This window comes from Lolium rigidum, chromosome 7, assembly GCF_022539505.1.
Source record: "Lolium rigidum isolate FL_2022 chromosome 7, APGP_CSIRO_Lrig_0.1, whole genome shotgun sequence".
Taxonomy (NCBI): domain Eukaryota; kingdom Viridiplantae; phylum Streptophyta; class Magnoliopsida; order Poales; family Poaceae; genus Lolium; species Lolium rigidum.
This window is the reverse complement of record NC_061514.1, coordinates 11,629,264-11,649,578: the sequence shown is the minus strand read 5'-3', so window position 1 is coordinate 11,649,578 and position 20,315 is coordinate 11,629,264. Positions and strand designations below refer to the sequence as shown.

General features: G+C 43.9%; 1 protein-coding gene and 1 long non-coding RNA gene across 2 annotated transcripts; both read right to left on the bottom strand.

Annotated features, from left to right (window-relative positions):
• Window positions 1-7,699: 7,699 nt before the first annotated feature.
• LOC124673677 (cytochrome b561 and DOMON domain-containing protein At5g47530-like) lies at window positions 7,700-8,314 on the bottom strand. Its single transcript, XM_047209710.1, has one exon. The coding sequence runs from the start codon at window positions 8,312-8,314 to the stop codon at window positions 7,700-7,702; it is 615 nt and encodes a 204-aa protein (XP_047065666.1).
• A 7,329-nt stretch (window positions 8,315-15,643) lies between these two features.
• On the bottom strand, window positions 15,644-17,439 carry LOC124669156. The gene is made up of 2 exons (XR_006992035.1): window positions 17,117-17,439; window positions 15,644-16,011 (listed from the first exon to the last, which is right to left on the bottom strand). It is a non-coding gene; the product is annotated as an uncharacterized LOC124669156 (long non-coding RNA).
• Window positions 17,440-20,315: the final 2,876 nt, after the last annotated feature.

The following is a 20,315-nucleotide window of genomic DNA, read 5'->3' as shown; positions in this document are numbered from 1 at the left end:
CAAGTTGTTGATGCTTTGAATTTCCTTTAACCACTATCTTCATTCCGTTGATCTACACAACTCTCATATTGGAAAATTTCTATTTCAAGGGTCATAGATATAATAGATATGGGTTATTTACCTACCAGGTCTTTACTTAGTCACTACCTCTACTCATTTTGTAGGTAAACTTGAGTCTCTCTGCAACTCTCTCGTAATCTAATTCGCCCGGTCCATTGTTTTGTGATGTGGTATGCTGTATGCACATCAACGATGTGATTCCATTTATTTTTTTGAGATTAATGTGATTCTATGATTCCATTCTAGCACTCGATTTTGAGTTTTGGTACTTAAATCGTAAATTTCAATTTTATGTTTATGTTCGGACCCATTTTAAACCAATTTCATCAGATTTATCACATAGTTCCATAAGCTATGTTCCCATGTTTTGGACCCTTCCCAGACTTTTGTTATTCGTGTAGACATGTAAAACGACCTTGCAGCAATGTTTTCAACCAAGCTACCCAAAACACTTCGAGCAATGTCGAAGTGATTTGCTGATACAATATGCCCTTATATTAGCTATGTGCTCTCTACTCCCTCTTTTGTTCTTTGTCCAGTTTTATTTTTTTCTTTTCGCTTTTTTTACATGGAAAACTCGTATTCCCTTCAGACACGGACAAAGCACCGGCCACCAAACGAGTTAAAATCAAGAGGTCTGATGTCCACGTGTGGCCTTTCAGAACAACCAAAGCTAATATTTGCCCTGTAAATAGATTGTTTATGGAAGTTGTAAATTATTATGGATTGCATCTTGATGCAAAGCTACTGGTAAACGCCACAGGCATGAATTGAAACGTACTCTTAGTGCTGACAAAAAGAGAAGTTGTTTGTGAAGGAAAAAAGGCTAACACGGATTTTGATGTATGCATAGAACTCCTGTCTCATAGGTATTATGTAACTCAACACATTTTGCACAAAAAAAAATACTAAGGGGGGCAGAAGAAATATTTGTTTATAAGATGTAAATAGATTGTTTGGAAGATGTAAATGTTATGGACTGTATTTTGATGGAAGCTATTGGTAAACGCCACACGCAAGAAACAAACACTTAGTGCTAGACACTACGAACTGTTCCTTAGGCAGTGGTTCACACATCTTCAGATGTCCTGCTGCGTTCGCAACTGCATTACATTTTTTCTCATCTTTTTCTCCTACTCCCTCCGTCCCAAAATGTAAGGCGTCTAAGGATTGGTCAAAAGTCAAACCTTACTAATTTTGACCAAATATTTAGGAAAAAAATATTTACATCTACAATGTTGAATTGACATATTAAAAAAATATACTTTATGGTGAATCTATTGATACTAATTTAGTATTGTAAATGTTCATATTTTTGTGTATAAACTTGGTCAAACTTTAAAAACGTTGACTTTTGACTAATCCTTAGGCGCCTTACATTTTGGGACGGAGGGAGTACTAGGCACATGTTGCCATACCTGTCAATTAGAACAATAAAATATAAAGAATAGGTGGAAACATATTGAGGATTAAACATAGATGCATACTCGAAAATCTAGTATGCATCGAACCATGTACATTAAAGGGAAGGAATAAATGACTCTCTCTGATCCATAATAAGTATTGTGGCTTCAGTTTAAATTTAAGCAAACTTAAACTCAAGCCACGATATTTATTATAAGTTAGAGAGAGTAACTAAATTAAGATGATGACACATCTAAAATATGTCTATGTTCTTTGTAGTTTATTGTGCTATATTTTATCATTATTCATTCATATAAGGTGCTATAATCATGATTTAGGAGATTTTCCTGTAAGATCATTTTTATTTGTACAAAATCCACTCTCATAACCCTAAGGGGTTGAAAAACATTTTTTGCATTTTTATCTTTGAAGGAACAAACTCAAAATGACCTGAATTTTTTTATACACCGTTATTTTTACCAATAATGAAGTCACTAAGCATTTACACCTCACTTGGGCGTAGGCCTAGTGGTGCGGATAGATACCCCTATTGCACCACTAGGACCCATCTCACCCTCGTGGCTTTGTTACCATCCATTTTTGCATCGACCTCTTTGTCTTGACCTAAAATGTTTTGTAAAAAAGGTCCGACTGCGATCTCAGAGAACAACAAACCATGAAACATAAACACTAAAATGGAGGCAGAAGTAGCAAAGATTAGAGGGGAAAATGCCACCGGAACGCAGCCTTCTCATCTCCAACCTCTCCAACAACATCTCTTTCGTCTCCATGATGAAGGAGTAGTCCACTGATACGTTGCAAACGTATCTATAATTTTTGATGCTCCATGCTTGTTTTACACCAATTGCTACATGTTTTCTTCACACTTCGTGGTACTTTTATGCATTTTCCGGAACTAACCTATTGACAAAATGTCATAGTGCCAGTTCCCTATTTTCTGATATTTTGTATTTCAGAAAAGTTGTACAGAAAATATTCTCGGAATTAGACGAAACAAAATCCAAAGTTCCTATTTTTCCCGGAGCGAAGACGGAGTCCAGAGAAGAGACGGAGGAGGGCCACAGGGTGGCCAGACCATGCCTAGGTGCGGCCTGGCCTAGCCCGCGCCTAGGGGTGGTCTGGGGCCACCAGGCCTCCACCGACCTCGCCCTTCCGCCTATATAAAGCTCACGACACAAAAATCCTAAATATACAAGTCTCCGTCCATGAAAAGTTCCGTAGCTCCGCCGCCGTTGCAGAGAAGATTTGGGGGACAGAAGTCTCTATTCCGGCACGCTGCCGGGACAGGGAATTGCCCCCGAAGCCATCTCCATCGACTCCACCGCCATCTCCATCACCGTTGCTGACTCCCTGATGAGGAGTGAGTAGTTCTCCCCCGGGGTTGAGGTCTCTACCGGCAGCTATGTGGTTTATCTCTCTCTCCCATGGTGTGATCTTTATGTGACCATGAGCTTTGTAATCTGGATGTCGTTATGCTATTCAAGTGGATTTTACTTATGTGATCTCCGGAGACTCCTTGTCCCACGTGTGTAAAGGTGAGGGTGTGTGCACCGTGTGGGTCTTTTAGGCTATATTTCACAGAATACTTGTTCACTGAATTATGATTTGAGTTGGATGTCTCTATGAAATTGTGGTGTGTTAGTACCTCCTATGAATGCTCAAAGTACAGCGTGGCGTGTTCATTAGTACTTGGGAATACATCTTTAAGGTTTGCTTTCGCAACCCTACGCGGTGAATTAGTGTTTGTTATCCAACCGGAGAGTAGTTCAGAATAACATAGTGAAGTGCTTGTATTTATATTCCTTTATGATATCATTGTTGAGAGTGACCACTAGTGAAAGTATGATCCCTAGGCCTTGTTTTCAAACATCGAATCACCGTTTATTTACTTTTTTACTGCATGTTTACTTGTTGCCATATTTATTTCAGGTTGTTATTACCACTCATACTCATCCATATCACTTGCATTTTACTACTCTTCGTCGAACTAGTGCACCTATATACCTGACAAGTGTATTGGGTGTGTTGGGGAAACAAGGGACTTCTTATATCGTAGTTACATGGTTGCTTGAGAGGGATATCTTTGACCTCTACCTCCCTGAGTTCGATAAACCCTGGGCGATCCACTTAAGGGAAACTTGATGCTGTTCTTCAAACCTCTGCACTTGGGAAACTTTGGAAAGAAGACTCCTCTCCCACCTCCTGTGAAACCCTAGTCATGGAATCACCGTCTAACTCTCCATGGATGTCGTTCTCCTATGGGATTTCTCGCCCCGACCACGCAGTCGAGGCGTAGGTGCGTCGTCTCTTTAGTTCTCTAGTTCACTTCTCTTCTTCCTCGGGCAAAGAGTTCTAAACCAAAATTACAACCAAAGCTAACCATCCTAGGAGCCATCTCCGAACTTCCAAAGCTCGTACACAAACTGATGATGGATTTACCTAACGTGTGTTTATCCACTACGCATCGGTACTTTAATATGTCTATATGTCTGTCACCTAATTCTTAATTTTGTCGGTCCATCAAATTGTGATGTGGACTCTTCGCAAAAGCAAAATGTAAGTTTTGTCGGGCGAACGTGCTTGTGATAGTGTCCTGGCACGACGTAATATCTAAGTTTTCGGGTTATTTTTCATGTGAGAACTAACCTGTTGGTGGATGGTTAAGAGGATAGTGACACCCATAATCCATCAGAGCTCAAACCCTAGGTTTGAAACTTTGGTGTCTCATAAAACACGGAATGTTTTTTCACTAGAAGGCTATGTTACTATCGATAGAGAGACGTATGTGCCGACTTCTTCAATCTTAAGACCCCTCGGATCAGTTTCTTGAATTCTGTCTATTGGAGGTGCTCATAAAGGGTAGGGTGTGTTTACGTGCATTTATAGGGGTGAGCGTATGTAGATATATGTGAGCAGTTGTACTCTTTCGCAAAATGAAGTTATTTTTCTTGTTGGGCCGACTACTTTTTCCTCTCTTTTTTCAAAAAAACCTTGGTTGCCTATATTTGAACAGGCACCCCAGATTCCATTGTTCCGTCTTGCTAGAATAAACACATTCGCCCCATATCTCTATTGATAAAAGGTGCACAATGATGATTTGATTCCATTTCAGTAATCGTTTTGAGTTTTTTTTTTTTTTTGACATAATCGTTCTGAGTTTTGCTATATGCAAATCTTCAATTTTGTGTTCATCTTTAGACCTTTTTTAAAACAATTTCGTCAAATTCACCACAAGGAGTTGATGGTTTCAAATTTCCTTTAACCACTATGTTCATTTCATCGATATAGATAACTATCATGTTGAAAATTTTGAATTTTGAGTGTCATAGATAAACTAGAGATGGGTGATTTACGTACAAGATCTTTACTTGGTCAGTATCTTTACTCAGTCTCTACTCTCTTGGTAAACTTGAATCTCTGTGTAACACACACTCTCTCTCTCTCTCTCTCTCTCTCTCTCTCTCTCTCTCTCTCTCTCTCTCTCTCTCTCATAATCCTTAAGTCATCCGGTCCATCGGTCCATGATGTCGTATGCACACAAAAAATGCACATCGACGATGTGATTTCATTATGTCACTCGATTTTCAGTTTCGGTATTAATTGTAAATCTTAAATTTAATGTTCATGTTTGGACCTATTTTAAACCAATTTCATCAGATTTATCACACAAATCCATGAGCTATGTTTTCATGTTTGGACCCTTGCCGGAGTTTTGTTTTCATTTGCACATGTAAAACGATCTTGCAGCAATGTTTTCAACGAAGCTACCCAAAACACTTCAAACCATAAGTTGATGCTAAGCGCTTTGTTAATATAATATGTCCTTAAATTAGCTGTGTGCTCTCTACTCTCTTTTTTGTTCTTTGTACGGTTTGGTTTTTTTCCTTTTCGCGTTTTTTTTAACATGGAAAACTCGTATTCCCTTAAGACACAGACAAAGCGCCGGTAACCAAACGGGTTACAAATCAGGAGGTCCGATCTCCAAATGACATGGTTCGCGTGGCCATTCGCAACAAGCAAAGCTAATATCTTCCCTGTAAATAGATTAATTCTGAATGTTGTAAATTGTTATGGATTGCATCTTGATAAAGAACTATTGGTAAACGCCACAGGCATGAAACCAACTCTTAGTGCTTGAGACTACAAACTTGTATGTATGATAAATAGTTCTGATTTTTTTTGAGAAATTTAAAATTTTCCATTATTTGAAATTTTAAAAATTATTTAATACTCCTAGATTTTATAAAAATAATATGTATGTAATTTGTAATTTGTATGTTATAAAAATAATTTCCTAGCCATGTATGATAAATAGTATGTAATTTGTATGTTATAAAAATAATTTCCTAGATTTTATATCAAATGTTTCAATGAACTGCAAGGTTTTATCTTCAAATGTTGTACGGTGTGAGGGATAAAAAAAAAGAAGTTGTTTGTGAGGGAAAAAAAAAGGCTAACGCGGATCTTGATGTATGCTCAAAACTTCTGGTCTCATAGATATCATGTAAATTAACACATTATGCACAAAGAGTACTAAGAGGGGAGAAGGTATATTTGTTTCTGTGTATAGAATATCTTGATTTTCTGCTTTTATTGCTTAGTATGCTTGCTTAAGTGTTACCCAATGTCAAGAGAATAATCTTACTCACTGCAGGATTACATGCTTTCTATTCTTGCTCTATATTTTTTTTGCCGATCCAGTCCACGTGGTTTATAACCAGAGTGATGCAAATGGAATGATCTTGTTCTTGAGGGCAATGGCTTGCATAAGTAATCCAGTGGGTGATAATAGAAGAATGGCTTTAATTGCAGTGAGAAAATAAACCTAGACATCTATAGTTAGACTTGTTAGTTACCTGTACAGTGATCTACATCCTGCCAAACATTCGTTAATTCATTTGGTCACGCATTAGTTGGTCTTAAAGTAGGTAATAATGCATCAAGGCTGTGTTTCTTGTGTAGTGGAGAAATCTGCTGCATTCTTTATTCTGTGTGATTATATGACTTTGTCCTCCTCAACATTTGGATGACCTGGCCTCATCTGTGTTGAGTACTGTAAGCAGCAAGGGGGTGTTGCTTATATCCAATTGTTCTCATGTGCCTTTTATCTTCTATGAAATAATATTGATATGTTTTGTACCTGAAGGATTGATGCATGGTTGCATATGCATGTACTTTTCAGGTTGGTTGATGATATTCATGTTTTATCAACAGTAGTTTCATGCTTCATACAGAAATAACACCCGAAATTGAGAAGAGTTTCAGGTAATCAGAATTCTTTCAAATTAGGTGGGTGCATGCTGAAGTTGGAATTGGTCATGCTATTCTAGTTTCTAAATGCTATCGGTTTGTTCTGAATTATAATATGTTCTATCGTTTTTCTAAATTGTATGTATCTGGGCTTTAGAATAGCAACATTATTTTTGTCTGAAGGAAATCTAGCGTACATCTGTCAATCTCATCATGTGATAATCTATACTCTATGTCCATGCATGGTTGTGTGGTGTCAATCTCATCATGTGATAATCTACACTCTATGTCCATGGTTGTGTGGTGCTTGTTGGTTTTAGCAATCCTGCAGTATGAGGCTTCTTTTCAATAACTTATTACTTTTTTTTTTGCACACATAACTTATTACTTAAGGTTATGGATTAAAATGATTCAAATTGTGATTTGAAGGGTGTTGGTTTATTCAAATTGTGATTTGAAGGCGTGCTTATAGATGCACGGCCGTCAAAGGGAAGAAAACAAGAATGTTATTGGCAGATTCGTCACAAAATTTCTAAGAAAAATTGCACGATACATTCTAAAATATAACTATTTTCTTATTTTTCATACTCCTATGTTTTATCTTATTAACCGTAGCAACGCGCATATTCAACTAATGTATTTTTAAATCAGCGATAGTCTACCGCCAATTACACGCAGTATATATTCAATATTTTACAGAACGGTATATATTCATAATACTGGGCCGAGCAGCAATTACACACATACGTACTCCATGCAGTGAGCGATTCATACGAGAGAAATATAAAAGGACCGACGACCCACGGTAACTAGCCACCATGTGACGAACTGACAACAAAGATGAAAGATGAACAAGCTCGACCGGCGTATACGAATGAGTGTAGCCACGTACGTGTATCAGCTACCTTCTGTTGTGTATCCTCGATTGATGCGGCCTGAGATGCTCCAGTTATGGATTTGAGTATCACTTGCTGAAATCGATGGCGCCGGTAGAGAGGATATTATCCCCGGTGGTAGGGTGCGCCGCCGGCACGTCGTTCACCACCGAGCTCCCCTGCTGCCACACGTGGTTGAACTTGCTCCCCTTCCCGGGCAGCGCCACCGTCGCGTACACCACCATCTCCCCGCCCTTCTTCGCGTACTCCGCCGCCACGTCCGACACGGGGAACCCCAGCTCCGCGGCGTCCGCGGGCGCCATGGACGGCGCGTAGCTGTCGAGCACCGTCGGGTACGCCACGAGGCTGCCGTTGGAGTGCCGGAACGCCACCACGGCCTGCGTGCCGACCATGCCGGTGCCGTTCGGGTTGAGCCCCCACGCCACCCACCCGGCGCCCTTGCTCGGTGCGCGGAACGCCACGGACACCGTGTTGCCCGCGGCCGTGTAGTTGTAGTGCAGCGTGGTGCCCAGGTGCGGCAGGGTGGCGCACGACCCGTAGAGCTGGCTGCTGGAGAAGGTGTGGCTCGCGCACGATGACGATGACGGCGACTGTGCGGTGACGGAAGAGAAGGCGATGGTTGCGAGCAGGAAGAGGGAGAGGGCCATGCTAGTGCTGGTAGAGCGATGGGCTGAAGCTGCCATTCCGATCTTGGGAGAGAATAATGGGGTTCTTGTTTGTGCACGGGAACAATGAGATCGAATGTGATTAGCTAGTGCTGTAGGGTTAGAGGGACGGGGGTGGGGGTTTTAAAGGGCTGAGGTTTGGTGGGGAAGATGAGAGTTGCTTGGAAATGTACGTAACACAAGTGAACCATGTCTGTGCATGGGATCAACTGGGTAGGTGGCCTACAAATTGGATCACCGACCATGAACTTATCAGTGATACTCCTCATCAACTTTAGTTGCTGTGTCATGTTCATGTGCGGAGCCAAACTATTCGCTCCATTGCACTGTATATATATCTAGGCTACTATCTAGGGATACTCCGTTGCATAATAATAACCTGGAGTATTGCTTACCACTTGATACCCCAGCCAGGCATAGTTAACTGATTCTATAGTACCCTCCGTCACGAAATATAAGACCCCCTTAAATTTTGATGCTCAACAACTTATAACTTTAATATATGATTATAATTATAATCAAGTATGTTTTAAAAATTGTATATATGTAATAAAAGAGATTGGCAAAATTTTATACATTCTGAAACCATATAATTATATATATACCATTTCAAAAAAAAAATATTAGTGATTAAAATTGTGCAACAAAAACCGTGCAGAGAAAAGTGTGCCTTATATTTTTATACAGAGTATTATTTAATACTAGAAAGTTACCATGGACATTGCAGCAGGTATCTTCCTCAAGAGCTCTATCGTGTGAAACTGTGAATGTAATGAAACAATTTAAAAAAAAACTGTTACTACAAAAGGAATATGATCTTGTCAGAAAAGAAAATAAATAGGTTCTATAAGAAAGCAAACTAAAAAAAATACATATATGCTTTCAACAACAATCTATACCTAATAATAAAGGAGCTAAGGTTTCTGCCAAAAATTTCGTCTAACTTTCTGGACGGATTTACCCTCCCACCGATTCCCATAATGCAACAAAACTGCCACGCCATGTTAATTACCGGTTCGGTTAGTTCCGTCTCTGTTCGTCCACCGATCGCTCGGCGCTGCTTCCGCTATCTCTGGGCCAATCTCTTGCTACCGCTGAGGCCCAACACATTCATGCTCAGATATTCTTTTGTCAATCTAATACCTAATAATAAAGGAGCTAAGATTTCTACCAAAAAGTTTCGTCAACGCTTTTTTTGGACTATTTTGCCTTCCCACCAAACACCATAATACGGCACAATTGCCATCGTACCGGTTCAGTTTTTACGGTTTCGGCAGGGGAGCCCGTCAGTCTCGGCGTCGAGAAAGCGTGCGTCGGCACGGGGCAGCTGGTCGAGGCCGTCGGTTTGACGCGGGCGATGTTGATTAGTGGCCGCAGACCAGGGAGCGTTCGTGGGCTTGACTTGGCTGTCAGATCTGGGCTTTATTAACTAGGGTGGTTCCCGGCCTAAGAACGTAACAAAGAGGTGTATTGATATTCTCTGTTGAATAGTCCCACATCGACCTCTTATAGCGATTTCTTCCGGTTTATATACGGCTCGAAAGTTGCAATCATCACCAAGCAATCACATGAGCTGATGGACCAATGGCAGTGAGAGACAAGCGCCAAGATTGCATATGCGGGACTGGGTCGGAATCGTGAGAGCATGTCTAACAGGCCCCGTATTTCGCTGCCCCGTATCAAAAAACTGCTCCATTTCGAGCCATTCCGTCTAGCAGACCCCGTATTTCGCCCCGTATTTTCAAAAATAAAAACCCCGGGAAGTTCATCTTCATTGATCATACTAGGAATCATACATACATATTGATCATACTACGGATCATACTACATCTAACCTACGTCTACTCGTCAAGGATGACGTAGGGGATGAAGGAACTCCTGGACGGCGGCGATGGCCGCCGCCTGCTCGTCTGCCTCCGCCTCGGATTCGGCCACCGCACGGCGGTAGGCCGCCTCCTCTTCCGCCGCCGCGTCTTCCTCCTCGCCGCCTCCGCTTCCTCCGCCGATGGTGGCCCTCCATGCCGCCAACGCCGCGCGGTCGCGCTGCCACTGCGTGCGCCATTTCTCGAACGCCTCGCCGCTCATCGGCTTGAGCGGCGGGTCCTGCTTGTACCACCGCCCACCCGCGGCGTACTCCCGGAGCGTCTCCGGCACGTACAGCGCGCCGGCGTACTTGCAGGCCGCGCGACGGCTCCCGGCGGCGGAGAGCTTGCACTTCAGCCGCCACGCATCCTCTACGGTGTCCGGCGAGCGGGATCGCTTCGATCCGCTCGCCGGCGAGGCGCTACTGCGGCGGCGGGAGTCCATCCTGGCTTGGGGGTGGAATGCGGCGCGGAGGAGCGGCTAATTGCTCACCGGAGCAGGAGGAGGAGGCGGCGGCGCACGGCGGAGCTAGGGTTACGAGTGAGGGGTTAACCCCTCACTCGCACCTGCGCCCACTATATGTACGGGGCGACGGGGCCGATTTCCTGGGCCCCGTATTCCGCCGAAACGGGGCGGCCCGAATACGGGGCCTGCTAGACGGCTCAAAACCGCGCCTGCCCCGTATGTCGCCGGAATTTTACGGGGTGGGCGGGTTATACGGGGCCTGTTAGACATGCTCTGAGGAGTTGACCTCTATCCAATTGATGAACATGAGAGCCCGTGGGAATCTCCAGAGCGGATAGAAACGGGCTGATGCAAGAAAGGGGCCCGCCAAGAAATCACCGTCGAGAGAGAATTTGGGGATGCACAGGCTGCCTGGACAATAGCCGGTGAGAGATTTGAGGAGCTCCGACGACGGCGCACAGCGGCACTGGCTGCCGACAGAATAACCCGGCGACAGAGGCGTCGAGGATTGAAATTTGAGATTGACCAGTCTGCCGAAAAAAAAGAGTGATAAATACTCACTCTTTCATGGCTGTCAACCAACTGGTGAAATTTGAGATTGACCAGTCTGCCGAAAAAAAAAGAGTGATAAATACTCACTCTTTCACAGAGTAGGGTGCCTATAATTGCGAGATTTTTTTTCATAATACAAACTTCCAGTTAACTTTTAAAAACAATACACGTTTTTTAATTAATTGCAAAACCATGTATCCTCGGCTGGCTGTCAACCAACTGGTCGCGGACCTTGCAAACTTGGCGGAAATGGGGCGCGGCCGGGGCATGGCAAAAGCGGGGCGCGGTAGTCGGGCAATAGGGCGGCCGAGGCTCAGCAGGGGAGCCGAGATCGATTGACGAGGCGACATGCGATCTGCCGGTAACGTCGCCCATGCCAATTTGGGTCGGTCGGCCAGTGGCCTACCGACTAGGCCCTGGTCGGCCGCTAGATTGCTGACTGAGAAATATTCTTAAATATTTAAAAAACGTGTATGAGTTTTGAAAATCATAGATAATCCGTATTATTAAAAAAATCACCCTAGAACATCTTTCAAAATAAATTGCTTTGAAGTTCGGTCAAATATATACAAAAATACAAGTTTTACTATGATTGGTGATTTTAGGAACCGTTCAACCAGGCTAATCCAACGGTGGGAAAGTTGGTAGTACCGAAAAGTACAACGAAATAAGTACTGAAAAGTACTAGAAAGTACTGAATTATTTTATTTACTAAAATGGTAAATATGTCATTTTGCGTTCATGGGATCCACCGGTCTGGATCTCTGCCCGTTCTATCTCTCATCGTTTCTTTCTCTCTCCCCGCATCGACATTTCGACAATGGACACCCGTCGGCGTGAGCTCCGAGTGAACAAAGACGACTCGGACGAGCGCCCCAGCGCATAAATTTGGCGGGGCCAACAGCCCCGTCGCCTTTCCCTCCCCACGTCGCCGCCGGCGTGAGCTCCGATTGAGCGAGTAGGACGCCGTGGCAGAGCACCCCAAGCCCGGAGTGGCGTCGGGGCTAACAGGAGCCAGCCTCGTGCAGCGAGGCCAGCTCGACCAAGATGCGGCGACCTGCACCCTGGGCGGCAAGCTTTTGCATTCACTGTTAAATATAGCTTGCTCAACTTTGCCATTTTCAAATGCTCTCTGAAGTCTGAACTCTTGCGTTCATTCTGCATTAGGATGTATGTATCTCGATATGCATCTTGCAATGTTAATTCCATTTAGGATTAATCTGTAAAATACTAAAACGGGGATAGAAAGTGGAAAAAGGATGGATGGCACTTTGTAGTCCAATGCTGTGAACATGCTTAAATGTCTGTCAGGTTGAGGGGCGATGAGCACACGAGCAGTCGGATTATTTTCCATCATTTTCTCGTTATATGCATTGTCTGAAAAGCTTTTCCAAGATTTCATCTTTGTTCAGTTGGCCTTCGCAATAATCCGATCTTCCCACACCGACAGCGATGCGCACCTCTCGACGGCACCGGCGCCGTCCACGCAGAGCCCCAACAACACCTACAGTAGAACCGACGAAACCGTCGCCGTCGCCGTCCATGGGCCCGCGCACGCTGGAATGGGTTCGGCGGCGGTAGGGGTTCAGCCAGGAGGCAGAGGATTGGTGGCGCGGCAGATCGAGCTCGCGATGCAGTCCGCTGCAGGGCCTCCACGCAGGGGCGGATCCAGGATTTGAGCATAGGGGGGGCGAGGGTAAAAGAAAATGTAGGATAACACAACAATATATCATACTTTGTGCCCTCTGTTTTGGGTTATTTTGGAATTGTACTACAATGTTTTAATCTGAGGTATGCGTACCGATCAAAATAAATCGGCGATATCTCCTCTCCTAGTAAGATTTACCTTTATAATACCAAACTGGCACTTGATTGTCTCTTGTCGATCAATTCCACATTAATTAATTTAGAACTAGACTGAATGCTCCTAACTAGTAGTTTGTAATTTTGGATCAATGTAGCAAAATACTAATTAACTAACAGTACTTTGTAATCGATTCAATACAAAATACCTTAGATCTGAGAGCGATTACTCGCATGGCCGTGCCGCCGGTTTTGAGGCTCGGGAAATCAAGGCATCGTCGACGGGCAAGCGGCCGGCACCGACGCCTTCGTTGATGTTACAGCGATGAGGATGTGTCCAGATCCAATGCTCTCCTAGCTAATGGCGGCTGCTGGTATGCCCTAGGCGCCTAATGGGATGATAACAATCGAGTAGAAACGGTGTCCATGATTACTCTCCTAGAGAAATACGTGCTAGTAGCCCATTGCCATCGTGGGGTTTGGGCTTGGCTAGTTAGCCCGTTCAGCTATTGGCCTCTTGCAGAAATACGTGTACTAGTGGACTTCTGCTAATGGCCATATATTAATCACCCTTAACAAACGAAACTACCTACACTCGATACAACTAGCCCCTGCTGAAATTTGTTGGGGGTGGCCGAAGCATAGGGGGGGCCTGGCCACCGCTCGCCCCCCCTTGGATCCGCCTCTGCCTCCACGGCAGGGTTTCGCCCAGGCGGCAGATCGAGCTCGTGATGCAGTCGTGCGAGGTGCAGGTTGGGCGGTTGCCTGCAAATTTACAATGATACCCTTAGTAGGAGTACGTTAAAATAAAATAGATTATTAACTTGGCAAATCGGACGGACATAATTAATCATTGCGGTAGTACCTTGTAGTACTGAGTAGTACTGCCCAATCACCGTAACACAGCCCCATAAATAATAATCCTATATATGTATATTGGTTTGTAAAGTTTTTTTTCCTCAACAAGTATGTATAGTTTTACCATGATTGGGGATTTTAGGAGCCGTCCAAGCTAGTCAATCCAACGGTGAAAAAAATATTAGTACTGAGTAGTACTGGAAGATAAGTAGTGGAAAGTACTGGAAATACTTTATTTTTATTACTAAAGGGGTATTTAGGTAATTTCGCGTCCATCGTCTCTCTCTGCCTTCAGTCTGCATCAGAACCGCCAGTCGAGTCATGGAGGCGGTCGACGCCATGTCCCCTCCGCGCGTCGCCGCCCTCTTGTCCTCTCCCACCGCCACCCCTTCCTCGCCGGCCTCCCGCCTACGCCTCGCCGTCCGTCCGCGCGCGCTCACCACCATCACCCCATTGCCCCTACAAAAGTTCCCTTTTCCGGCCGCTGCTGACGTGACGGCAAAGTCCATCCTCCCTAGACCCGGCAATGGGTGAGGGCGCGGAGGGGTGTCCTATCAAGCTCCGTCAATGAGGGAGAGCGTCGTCAACGGGTGGGAACCTTTTTAATCGGCGCCGACGCAGCCCATCCTCTCAAAGTCTCAAGCCAGTCGTGACGATGGGAGAGGGCGCCGCGGGATACCTGGCTGGGTTCCATCGTCATCTACCTGTGGCGGTGCCGGCCAGCAGCGTGAAACGCTCAGTGGACGGACAGAGGCCGGAGCAGGGCCGGAGGGTCAAGGGTGAGCCAAAGTAGATGCACATGGTTATCAGCGATGCTGCCGCCCAAGGACTAGTCCAATACTGCTAGTAGTGTGTGTGATAGAATGGAAGAATTGATGGCAATTTGGCATGTCTCTCAACTGCACTGATGTGGCCTGCGTTTTCTTATTCTTATGTTTTAAGAATTGCTCTGACTGGCTGATAAACCACACAATTGCATGATTGGCTAAATATTCAGTTCAGATTCAGAGGTCCTTTGAACCGAAAGAAATTAAACACTGAAGCCAACTGACGGATCAGCTTAAAACAGTTCATTTTGTAGGAAGATCAAGTAGCCTTGGACTTCAGAAAAACATGGCCAGTTCACTAGTTATTGAAAATAGACCCATCTGCAATACACTTAACGAATACTAGAATATGACAAGGAAATTGCACGTGTTCCATGTGGAAGTGCAACAACCATACAAAGAAAGAATCAACCTGAACTGAGTGTCATTGACTTTAAGCAGCAGCGACGAGCACATAGTTTCTACTCTTGTTTCAAATGACAAAGTTTTCCTCCTAATAAAAGAAGGTGAAATTGTGAAAATGACACTGAAAAGTAGAGAGAGATCTTTTTTCCACGTAAGTGCATTGGCATTCAGAAATCTTACTGTCAAGCAATGTACCACCTAAACCTAAATGGCATCGTTCTCCTAAAAGAAGGGTGTGAATGACATAAATGGGGAAGAGGTATCTGCGGTTGAGTGCATCGACAGCAACAAATCCTTACCATGCTCTCAAAATATACCATTAACCCACCTCCAACAATTAAGTGTAGTTCAACAGCAAAGGCATTGGTACCTTAGAGGGCAGCCTAGGGAAATCATTGTTCCAGCATAGCTTCAAGGATACATGTAGCTGGTATATATGTGCAATTAATCTCTAACAGTAACGTCATTAGGCATTTCAAACAACAGGATTATATCATCAGCCTGTTGATGACAGCTGAGGTAAAAGAACCCGTACGCTATCGGATTGAATGTGACATTCTTGCAAAAGACAAAATTCAGCATAATATTACATGTACGTCAATATATCCAGGTTGTCAAATTAACTCTTTCTTTGTTCTTGCAGAACATAAAATGTGTATTACTATTCAGCTTTGCAATCTACTTTATGTATTATTGAAAAGGATGGGTGTGCTCATCGACGAAATCCTTCACAGACCACAGACCCATTTTCTTGACTCTTGCAACGACAAATTTGGCTCGACACCCAGCAAGAGTGAGATTATGTGGCCACCTCTTCCTATCTTCTCTCTTCATGTGCTTATCTTCTCGACTACAGACCAGTTTCCCCATAATTATATCTTGGTTAGCTTCATCCCACTTAACATAGCTTTTCTACAGACCAGACTCAGCACCCATGTCGTCCTGCATATCACATACAAATGAATAATTACAGGTTTTATCAAGTCAAATTTTTTTTTTTGGAAAACAACTTGTGTCAAATAAACTTTCAAATCCTCCCAAAATTTACTAACCACAAGCAGACACACATACTTGGACCATATCTTATTATTTATCATTAGAGATTCAACTACAGCAGTATAAACATAATAAAGTGTAGACCAGTAATGAGGGAACATTACAAAACATATATAAATCTGGAAGTAACGAAGGACATCTTTTTCCTTTTTGAATGAGTAACAAAGGACATCGTAACATGATGTATACAAGATCAAGAGCCACCATAAGATTACAGATTTATGCTACACGAAATCAAGCTGGGCGGTGAGGTAGCAGCTCAAGCAAATTAGCTAGCACACTGACTTCGAAATAAATAACCAATCTGTAACAACCAAGCTAGAATCCACATGCTTAATGGTATTCGGGTGGAGTTCTTCAGTGTAGGCTTATTAACTAAAGAAATATACTGCAATGAGGAACAACACTAAAGTTAAAAGTGGAATAATTGCACTTCAGTAACAAAGCATCAGTCCAGTGCCTATGCTAGCGATAAATGATGGGTCTCTTGGTCTAATTCAGGTAAGGTAACAATTAAAGTTAGCTGAAGATATTAGTAGTAGCATGAATAGAGGTACAAATTATGCTATTAGTTGTTATTTGTATATTTTGGTGTACCACGGTCTGCAAGCATAAGCAAGGTGAAACTGTTGCCAGGGTCCAATAACGAGTATAAAGGAAAATTTGCTTTAGTATTGCCGTGTGTGACAGTCTGAACCGTAATGTGTTCAGCAGTGCATACAAGACAATTCCTAGATAAATAGCATGGGCCTTTGTGGGGAATCTTGTGCTGAAATCACATCTTGATAAATAAACTACTCAGGAGCTGTGTGATTCGGTGGTCTTTATGATCTACAAGTGAAGGAGTCCAGTGTATGCTCATATACAGACTCCAGCAGATGATACTGCAACTCTCCAAGGCTAATCAACATATGGATATTTTTTTGTTGAAGAGAGTAATCAGAACGGTGAACATTTTTTGCGAAAATTAGAGTAACGGCATTAATCGTACCAGAAGCTAAGTAATCAGAATGGCGGCCGAGACGGGTGAGGTGTAGAAATGTGCGTCCGGCGATCAACGACGGCTGCACTCCGATCTTCCGACGCCGACGGCGCCGGCACCGTCCCCGCAGAGCCGCCCCGACAGCACCTACACTTACGCCCACACCGACGAACCGCCGCCGTCGCCGTCAACAGGGCTCAGCACGCGGGAGAGGAGAGCTGTAGACGGGAAGGAACTGCAGAGTGGATCAGCAAGCTCCGGCGAAGGCGCCACAGCGGCAGCGATCACGTCGCAAGGCGGGGTCACAGGCTCACAGCCTCACAGGAGGCAGAGGATTGGGGAGCGGGGAATTCAGATCGGGAGGAGCTCGTGATGCGCTCTGCTGGGAGGCGGTTGCCTACCAATTTACTATAATAGCCCTAGTACATTAACTTAAAATGCAAAATTAACTAGCCTGATCGGACGGACAGAATTAATCAGAACGGTAGTACTTGGTAGCACTTGGTAGTACTACGCAATCACCGTAACACAGCTCATACAAAAAATATCAATATCTACAAAATCTACTGCATGTGTTATGAAAATATATTTCATGATGGTTCCGAAAACATTGATTAAATTGGGATTATAAAACTCCTCCAAGCTGGACGCACGCGAGGCCACCTTGACGTCGTACATCTCCGTGCCGGCGCGGCGAACCACTCAGATCCTGCTGTAGAGAAGCACCAACACGGCAACCTGCTATTCGAGCTGGCGACTGTTCTTCAGTGGTGGACACTAGAAAAATGAATTGATCATCGGTCAAGATCCCGTTTTCCTGACAGATTCTGCCACTCTAGCACAGGATGCAGCAGCACTCACAATATTTTTGCCAAGCCTGGACATTGGGAAATTACATCTCAGCTGGCCAGCGTGTTCAGCAGAAAAGTTTTCAGCCCTGCATTATTAGTCATTCAACATCATCAGAAATCATTCATCGGGCAGGTGCTAGGCTATCTTTGAAGCTCCTACACGGATCCTGCATCTTTAGATGTAGTACGGAGTAGCACTTCTTCTTGGATTTCTTCTTATCTCGGTTAAGCTTCTTCCTCAATCATAGAGATTCCCTCCTATTAAAAAGGAGAGAGTATCAACTATTATATGAAAATATTAATATATCTAAGAAAAAGAATGTACCTAGACGGACACATTGCAGCACAACATGATTAGTCAGAGAGGCCCCTTTACCTAGCGTACATAATAGAAAAGAATCAAAATATGTATTTACATTGAATTGCAAAGACTGACGATACTTTTCGAAGTTAATTTTTTTGGTAAGGACCGGCGACACTATGTGAATTATAAAGATGGACAACAATATATAATTGTAAAATGTTATAATGAACTCGTATCAACTGTTATAAAGACCGATGACACTTTCTGAATTATAAAGATTGATGATACTATGTAATTGCAAAATGTTCTGGATATATGTTGCTAATGGGTATTTTAATTTTTCTAAATCAATAATTTTTGTTCTCTTCCGCAGCAACGCGCGGGCATTGTCCTAGTAAATATAAATAGTCCCACATCGCTTTTCTATACCGAGTCCGAGCAGTTTATATACACACGTTTTTGGGTTACAGCAAGCTGCCTTGAAAACTACAAGCATCATCTATCGGAAGCAAATTAAAGAAATGAAGAAATATCAGAGGAAATGCTGGGCGGGATCAGAGAAGAAATTGGCAAATCAGAAGGCGAATAGCAGGAGAAAAAAACCTGCTGCGGGATCAGGTAGTGGAGCAGAGGTTGGCCATGGCACAGCGCAGATGGCACGGGAGGGGCGCGCGTGAAGGATAACGAAGGAGGGTAGGGTGCGGTCGCGACTGGCGACGGGTAGGCCGAGCGGCGCGAGCTCGGTTGAGGGAATCCCGAGGAACGGTGAAGGGAGGCGCGCTCGGGATGCGAGCGACAGGGGCGGAGGAGCCCGTCCTCACTCGTTTGCCGCAGCTGGGAGGACCGGGCGGAGAGAATAAAGAACAGGCGGAGAAATATTTTGACAGGCGGCGGGGGTGGCTGCAAGATTGTTTCCGCTAGGGTTTGCTCCGAGTTGTTGGGCCAACGTGGGCCGGATGAGGCAGCTCCGGCTGGGCCTGAGCGGGGTTGCAGCTCTTCTCCTTTATTATTCAAAGCATTATTTTATTTTATTTCTGTCTGTTTAAAACTTTTCAAATATGTGGAAATTCTTCTCCTTTTTTATTCGAGATATTTTCTTTTATTATATTCCATATGATAATAAGCATTCAATAAAAAAACCAGTGCAACACACGGACACATTTCCTAGTTTATACTTATGATCTATGCAATTCAATATGTAATTAGTAAATCAAGAGGACAAGAAACCAATTGCGCCTCCTCCACTTGTTTTGTTGCATGTACTATTTGTTTGTAACACCCCGTATATGGGCTGTCCCTGTACGCCTCAGGTACGACATGGGGTCACGGGCCACCATTGTGTGCGTGTGGTATTAGTTGTATAAGTACGAGGCTTGTAATCAAAACACAGGTTATGCTGAAAATGAATTGGGAGCCTGCATCCAATTCCTGGCTCACTGTGCTATTGAGATGGGCTCACCTGCCTGTCGCGAACATGCCATGGGCTATGGAACGCGGATCGTTTGGTAGCCTGGACGGCCTCTCCGCGGTCTCTGCGCCGGAAAGAGAAGCCAGGGCCCACTGTTTGGGTGCCTGCACATACTACGTTCTAGCGTGATGTGGTAACCCATTCCTTTAGAGTGGTGAGTTTACCCAGCACTACTAACTGAATTACAACACACAACAGATTCAGTTCATCACAAAAGGTGCTGGTAATACACGTCAACTACTTAGTGGGCGCATCACGAGCGAAGCAACTATACTTCGTGATGCATCATAGGTTCATCACACGAGGGGTTAGTATATACCACCTCGAACAAATTCATCATTACATACCGGGGATCAGGTTCAAGCAAATCCTAGCTAATGGAGGGATACGAGACCACCTCCTAAAATTAGCAGATCATGACCAAGGATGCAGAAGCACTAAGCAGGAAACTGCTTGCGAAGCTAGGTCCTAAGCCAACTCCTCCTCTCCGGTGGCTGCAACTTACGGTACTCGGCATACTCTTCTTCGTTGTCTGCAATGAAGTCGATAGCCCTGACAAACAAGTTAGGTTGGAATAGCTGTGCC